This window comes from Perna viridis, chromosome 2 (assembly GCF_037379345.1).
Source record: "Perna viridis isolate PV_CMFRI_1.1 ecotype Kerala chromosome 2, ASM3737934v1, whole genome shotgun sequence".
Lineage (NCBI taxonomy): Eukaryota > Metazoa > Mollusca > Bivalvia > Mytilida > Mytilidae > Perna > Perna viridis.
In genome coordinates, this window is record NC_142446.1 from 20,416,268 (window position 1) to 20,424,448 (window position 8,181).

Here is an 8,181-nt window from a genome sequence, read left to right on the forward strand (position 1 = left end):
AAAAGCAACAGCGGAAGACAGTTTCAGGCTGAGCACAATAGCACAATAGTGAACGTTCATAAATCATATATAGTAATCATTGAAGCTTCAAGATGGCGAGGCTGCATCTCCAAAATAAACGCAGTTCTTCTCATCGCAGTAGTTATGTGATGCAGTAAAATTCTATATGATTCAGCAAAAAATAAAAATAAATAAAATTGCAGTTTAGCTTAAGTAAGTTGATAAAGTCTTGATATATTTGTAAATTTAGCCGAAAGAAAGAAATTTGTGTAATATTAAATAATACATAATCTGTGACGATAGACTAAATAGGTTTGAATTCTTTGGCGCTTGCTTAATTGTCTTGCTAATAATTCAGGTAAACAACTGACACTTTATAGAGATTAACAAAATGTATTTAATTGCTTTAGGTAATAGTTTCCATTGTTTAATGATAAATAAATTAAAACAGTACAAAGATAAAGTAAGTTTGAGTAAACGTAATCTTACATAAGCAAACGTTTCTTATACTAAGGCGTTATGAATATTCATCTTTGGAAATTAAATAAAATGAAGAGATTTCATTGGTAAATAAAGACAGGTCCGACAACACGTGATACTGAGTTTTTAAGGGAGCTCGACCCAGCCCTGGTATCACTGTGTACGTTTAGGACAATAAAGAGTAAAACTTATCTTTATTTACCAGGTACGTGAACAATTTAAATTTGATATTTTATTTCTAACTTTTATAATTAGAATTTTAGAAATCAAGTTTTTACTTGAAATTTTATTTAAAGCAACTATGTAAATAATTAAATTCTTATTTATCAAAATAAATAAACGAAAAAGTATATCAATCAAATGAATAAAAGTATAAATAGTATTAAAATTAAATAATAAGAAAAATATTTTTTGATCACTGTGTACAATTAGGACAATAAGGAGTAAAACTTACTATCTTTATTTACCAGGCCAGCCTCGAAAGCATGCTGAGTCCGATGGGCCACGGACACAAAATCAAACTACATGCATGCCAGATATAGCAAGATAAAAACCATCACTCCACCAGACTTTACCATGAACTTGTATTCCCCAACAACAAAATGTCACTACACTCGAAAAGATAAAGTTCATATTAACGTGTCGGACGGGGAGGCAGTCGACATCTCGAGGAACCATGCCATGCCCTCGACCTCTCTGCTCCGACCACACAATTTACGACATAACAGAAGGACTCGAGATGGCGAAAAATCTGGTCGTGACACTATAGCATACATGTAACTCAATGGTTAGAATTGTCAAAGGAGTTTTAAGATTGATTGATTGATTGATTGCCCGAGCAGCAATATTTCAGCAGTATTCAGGCGACGAACATGAAATGATAATAAAATTTAAAAAATGGGATGGGATACAAGGATAATGGGGTCGACAAATTTTGTTTGCCACTGGAAATAGGAAGAGGTAGGTAGGGTCGGGTAATTTAGCATCCTGTGGCGGAGACCAATGGTTGCTACTCCGATAGAATACCACAGAAGGGAAGAACAAAATTGCAACAATTCATCAAGCATAAGCAAGTTAACTTTCATTTAAATGATGTTTAGCCTCTTTCATTTAATCAACAATTATTTATCTCTTATGTCAATTTATTGATATTGAATTTGCAGATCAATAAAGAATATGAATATTCCATGTTTGTAATAAGTACTTTGATAATAACTTGTAGATAATAGATTAATCCAATCCTATGCATATAAACTCATTAATTTATTTTTAAAATATCACATTTAATTTTTGAACTAATTTTTTGTTTTTTTCTCTATTAGTCCCTGAATTGTATGTGTACTAATACATGGAAACTAAAATTATATATATTTTAATAGTATCTTTTTAAAATGAAGTTTTATCAAGAGAAATCATAACTTGAAAAGAATGCAAATATTTTAAATTTATAGCTTAAAGAGAAAAAAAACTAATTAAGTTGATTTTATTATTATTTTGTCTTAATAAAAAAATATAAAATTCCCATTTCGCCTTAGTACTTTTTATCTTTTACAGCTAAGGCGAAATGGGGACACACGGTTTTAGCTCCCTTAGCATATTGTTGTTGTTCAAGTTTATATTGTCGATCCAATCGAGTTTATTGAATGAATGAATGAATGAATGAATACTTTATTGCATCAACAAAACAATGTGTAGCAAATAACACAATATACATATGTGACAGAGAGCAAACAATGTGTAGTATTATATGAATGAGTTATATCTAAATATAGTGAAAATATGAAATAAGCTTCAAATAATTTGAGCCCTTAGTTTCCAAGCCGCATTTAATCCGACGATACCTAGGGCTTTCGTGAGACTGAGAGCGGGAATTGTCTATTCAACTCGACGATACTTAGGGATATGGTGAGACTGAGAGCGGAAATAGTCTATTCAATCCGACGATACTTGGGGCTATGGTGAGACTGAGAGAGGGAATAGTCTATTCAATTCGACGATACTTGGGGCTATGGTGAGACTGAGAGTGGGAATAGTCTATTCAATCCGACGATATATAGGGCTCTGGTCAGACCGAGAGCGGGAAAAGTCTATCTAATCCGACGCTAACTTCTTATAACGAACCTTATTAAAATTAAGATTGAAGTTTTATACTTATCTTATTCAAAATATTAAAATAAAATATATTCTCGGTTAGTAATAATGGCAAGTTTTATTCTATTTACAATTTCATTTGATATTTTACAAATGTATAAAAGGTGAGCAATGCATAAAATACTAATATTGTTAAGGAATTGAGATATAGCAGATCTCGTGAAACAAAGAGAGCAGTATACTATTCCATTCAATGCATGGAGGGACTACTTGACGCTCACCTAGTTAAATGTTTGCCTTTCAATAAATCTAACAAGGACATGTCCAACAATTTTGACTCAGAAGACTTAGTTGGACTTTTCATAAGGGTCATTTCATCAATTAAAAGTTTCTTCTATCTATTACAGTTTTCAAGATATTGGCTAAAAACTGCTTAGAGTAATCAAGGGGAACCAAGGTTATAACGGTAATCAAAAGAATGTACTCCAGGGACAAAGACCAGACATGGAAAACAAACAAAAAACAACAACGAACATAAAGTAATTAAAATCATACATACAAAGTAACAAAAGCAAATGAGCAACTCGGACTCCACTAAATACTGGGAGTATGGATTAGGTGCACCGGTAGAGTAAGCGTCCTCTGCTTTTCTGGAAACACTCACCAAGTTGCTCATAAAAAGTCCGGGGTAGACGAAAGAGGAAAGGAAAATTATGACACGTTGAACAAATCAGTTTTCATGGCGCAGATGGATACACCGTAACGATCCATAATGACGACCATAAAACTTCTGTAGTGATGACTTCAATTTTGTAGCAACGTAACCCTGTTCCAGAAGACTATTTGTTTGAATTCTAGCGCTAAAACATCATTTTTGCCTTTCAGGGGCACTAATTCTAACAAGGAGTCGTCCAACAACTTTGATCTAATGCAGACTTTTGTAGGCTTAATTTATAATAAGATAAGGAGAATTTTGGCAATTGTTAGAATTAGGCTAAAACTAACGGTTTCGGAGATGTATAAGAAAACCTGACTGCCCCTTTGTCCTATTTTTAGTAACAACAACTTTGATGGATCAAAATCCTCATACCTGATCTATGCATGACATCTTAAGGAATATTCATACTAAGTTTGGTTCTAATTGATCTGATAGTTTCAGAGGAAAAACTTTTTGAAAGAAGTAACATTTAAAATATGGATTAAACTCCAACATGGCTGAACAGATTTACACGAAATATTGACTTCAGATAGATCTCACCATACTGAACACTTTTACCATGTCAGGATTTGGCTAAACATAACGGTTTAAGAGATATATGTGAAAAACTTCTGTCTGACCCCTTTGTTTTATTTTTTTATGAACAGCGGCCATGTTTTTCGGCGGATCAAAAATCCCCACATCATTTCTATGCGGGATACCCCATAGGAACATTCAGACCAAGTTTGGTTCTAATTGGTCAAGTAATGTCAGCGGAGAAGAAAAACATTACAAAGAGCAAAAAACGTCGAAAAGGACAATAACTCCAACATGGCTGAACAAATTTTTCTCAGAAGAGAAGAGTTTGGAAAAATTGTTAACGACGACGAACGCCAAGTGATCGCAATAGCTTACTTGGCCTTCGGCAAGGTGAGCTAAAATGTATACATTGATGCACTTTCAAGCAAGCAATATGTGAGCAAGCTCTTATAACTGTAAAATATCAACATTGAACGATAGCTAGTTAGACAATCCTATATAAAAGAAAATCACTCATTTTTAAAGATTTCGCTCGACATGCATTACATATTCTGCAGCTATTTTAACCTTCTTTTATAATGCTTCATTTTTTTTTCAGATTAACATGTTGTTACTTATGCATTTTATTTCCCAAATACAATGTGACAAGATTCGTTATGTCTTTTATTTGCTGTGCGTTCGTTCCACTCGTTAACTACCCGTTTTCAATGCATTTAGATCGTTATCGAAGCGTTCCATTTTTGCTCTAGATACTGTTCGTTTTTCGGTCGTTAAAAAACGTTCTTTACATGTTGTATATACGTTTTTAGCTCGGTGATTGACAGGTGACTTTTCTATTTTTTTTTAAATTCGTAAGCAGTTTGTTCGCTCAGTTTGTCGTGTAAGAGAGCTTTGAGGTTTCCTTAAGCATTCTTATAATATTCGATACTTGTAAAAACTACTCTAAAAGTTAAGAGATTTATAGATGTTAATGCTACATGTCAAAGTGCCGCAAATAAATGTTTGAGAATAATATGACATAAAATTATATGAATTCTTCCTCGTGATGTATTGCAATGTAATATGTGTTGGAATCAGTCGTCTAGTTTGCACATTTTATTAATGTTTTACATAACCAACGAGGTATATAAGATCAACTGACCATGTAGAATTTACTAGAACTGACAGTCACAGCGTAAGTGTTCTTAAAATTATTACTTGGTGAATATTCTATTGCGTTTTTTTTCCCTCAAAACATTTTTTTTTCATAAAACATGTTATCCCGATATTTTTGTGCATACTTGATAATAAATATGGTTATACAGCATAAATGAAAGATTGTTGAATGTTTTTGTGCTCCACTAAAATATAGATTTATTTTCTTGCAGCAAAATGAGAGCTTTCATAGTAATTTCAGTAGTAGTTGCCCTTGCCGCAGTTGTATCAGCTGGTGGATATGGAAGAAGACACGGTAATAGCTAAATTCGAATTTTGATACTGAAAGATTAAATTCATAGATTAAGTTTTAAGACTAACGTTATAGCTCAGAATAAATGTTGAACACGTCGAACTCATTTGTCGTCTGAAATATTATAAACTTATGAAATTTTGACATGTAGAATCAAATGGTTTTACTGATGCGTTGCTTTTTTTTTTATTGTAATCTGTCATCACATATATTTTCTAAATTGCTCATAGCATCACGACCTATTCTTAAAATACATATTTGATTAGAACAAAGAAAGGGCTACCCAGACTTACGTCGACGATGAATTAAGACAAAGTTTGACAAAAGCAACACATGTTAAAAATATTTCATAACAATGTTCTCATTTGTTTGTGTTTCCGTTGAAAGGCTATGGAGGTGGATATGATATGAAATACGGCGGTGGTTTTGGTGGAATTGGAGGTGGATATGGTGGTTTTAGTGGGGGATACGGTGGTATCAGTGGAGGGTATGGTGGTATTGGAGGCGGATACGGTGGTGTAGGTGGTGGGTATGGTGGTATTGGAGGCGGATATGGTGGCGTAGGTGGTGGATATGGTGGTATCAGTGGAGGGTATAGTGGAATCGGAGGCGGATTCGGTGGTGTAGGTGGTGGATACAGCAGTGGAGGTATTTACGGAGGAAGCATCGGAGGTGGATATTACGGTGGAAATATGGGAGGAGGAATCTATGGTGGAAACATGGGAGGCGGATATTACGGTGGTAGCATGGGAGGAGGAATCTATGGCGGAGTAGGATCGTCAGCATCATATTATCAATCTAGTGGAATTGGTGGAGGAAGTTCTTATTACTCAGGACAATCGGCATATCCTGGATCCTCCAACCCTATTTATTAACTTTTTTCATACCAAATGTTATGTAGTCTAAATATATTCTGTAATTCACCTCCTTATAATGCAAAGGAGATCTAAAAAAATTTTTCCCATAGATGCTGGGTAACATCATCTTAAATTTTAAAACTGACGAAAAATAAGCGAATAAAATATCTGAAGGGCGCTCTTCTATGGAAACGCAAATCACCTGATTGCAATTATGTTTCCCGATTGGCCAAAAACTTAGTGGCGTTCGAAAAAACTGTATCGAAAATTTTAAATTGCGTTCGAAAAAACAACCGAAAATTTGACATTGCGTGCCATGTGTTATTTTCTTGAAAGGAATTTAGATGTACTCGTTTTCTATATAAGCGACAAAATTAAGCAACGTTTTCTCACATTATTAAAAAAAATAGTCTTCTGTTATTGTAAGTTGTGTGTGCTTTTAATTTTTCTCCCAATCTTTTCCATATTGTTTCGAAAAGACACACAGTGACTGTTTATTCAATCCTAGCATTTTATTTGATATATTTTAACTCCTTAATTTTACACTTGGAATGTGTTTGTGTTCCTTTTCTTTTTGCTATACAACAACTTTACAGTGCAAAATGTATAGGAGTAAAAGATAAACGATATCAAAACTGAATATGAATTATTGCAATAATATTTCAGCATATTTGAGTGATGATAATACTGTAAAAAAGAAAACATGTGTATTTATTCTATCATTTATGTGTGTAAGATGTACCATATTGTAAATCATGAAATAAATATAAATTCAGAATTTTGTAATTGTTGAAGTTATTTTTGACTATTTTGAAGTTGGTTTGTTGCAAAGTAAACAAGTTCGTGAAAACTGAAAAGGAATAGAAATAAAAACGTATTTCAATAAAAAAAAATAAGCACCTCAAAGTAGGTGATTTATCTATTCCATTAAAAAAAAAGATAAAGATGGCTTTCAATTACTTGTAGCAATCATTACTTCAGTAATGTAATTAATTGTGTGTGCCAAAAACATGAAACATTTTTATCAATTGAAATGGCTTAATTTTAGACCTGCAAAAACTCCACTCAATTATATAGCAATTTCCGGTATGTTGGTCCCCTCATCAGCAGAAAAAAATGAAAATCTAGAATACATGTAAAATTACAAATTTCGGTATCATAGTGTATATATTCACAACAAAACCAGTGAAACAAAAACAAAAACAAACAAAAATCAAAACAAAACAAAAGAAACAAACAACTAAAAAAAAAAACAAACCAAAAAGCACCACTTTTTTAGTTGAGTCTGCATTTCTCATTTATTATTCAGGTTATTTTTTTTTCAATGTGTATGTTCATGTGTGTTTTGTCTATAACTTATAACGAGAATAGGTATATTGAATAAGTCAAAGAGACAACAACCCCACCGGGATGAACAATATCAGCCTAAGTCCACCCATTGGTCTTCAATGAACATCGAAGAAACCCTCGAACCTAACGGCAGGCTGCAGCTGGCCCCAAAACTTCAATATACACAGGTACAGCGAAAGCGTTAGTCTATATTTAGTCCTCGAATAACGAATACAGGGATAAACAGTAAGATATGTAACTAGTCTTATAGATATGAAGTGTTTTGAGATTCACTATTCGTCAAATCATGCATTTCACTAATGATAAAGACGGAATTGCCAAACAAAAAGTATTAGATAGAAAATGCACTGTGTACCGACCAGACTACATCACTGAAACACTACAATTATGGTCCTTGGTGTAGGCATTCCCAGTGGATTATCATGGTTATACAGTTATATAGCGTTCTAAGCTTAGAGCTCAATGGCGAAGTTAAACAAAGAAATTACAAAACATTTAAACCACAGGTCACTAAAATCAAAGTAAATGATATACAGTATTTTTTCTATATGCTAAAAAAATGTATTGAAATACATGTATAAATAAACAAATAAAATCAAGAGTGGACAAAAAAAAATAAAAAAAGAACAACGAAGAACATATATTGGTAAAAGAAGCAACAGGAATGAACATAATATTACAAGTCTGCAACACGTTACGAAAAAGAAGATTGCAAGATC

The 8,181-nt window shown here is 33.1% G+C and overlaps 1 protein-coding gene across 1 annotated transcript; it reads left to right on the forward strand.

Moving 5' to 3' along the window:
- Nucleotides 1-5,179: 5,179 nt before the first annotated feature.
- On the forward strand, nt 5,180-6,347 carry LOC148623996 (uncharacterized). The gene is made up of 2 exons (XM_088567534.1): nt 5,180-5,258; nt 5,643-6,347. The coding sequence occupies exons 1-2, from the start codon at nt 5,180-5,182 to the stop codon at nt 6,128-6,130; spliced, it is 567 nt and encodes a 188-aa protein (XP_088423660.1). The 3' UTR covers nt 6,131-6,347.
- The last annotated feature ends 1,834 nt before the right edge of the window (nt 6,348-8,181 follow it).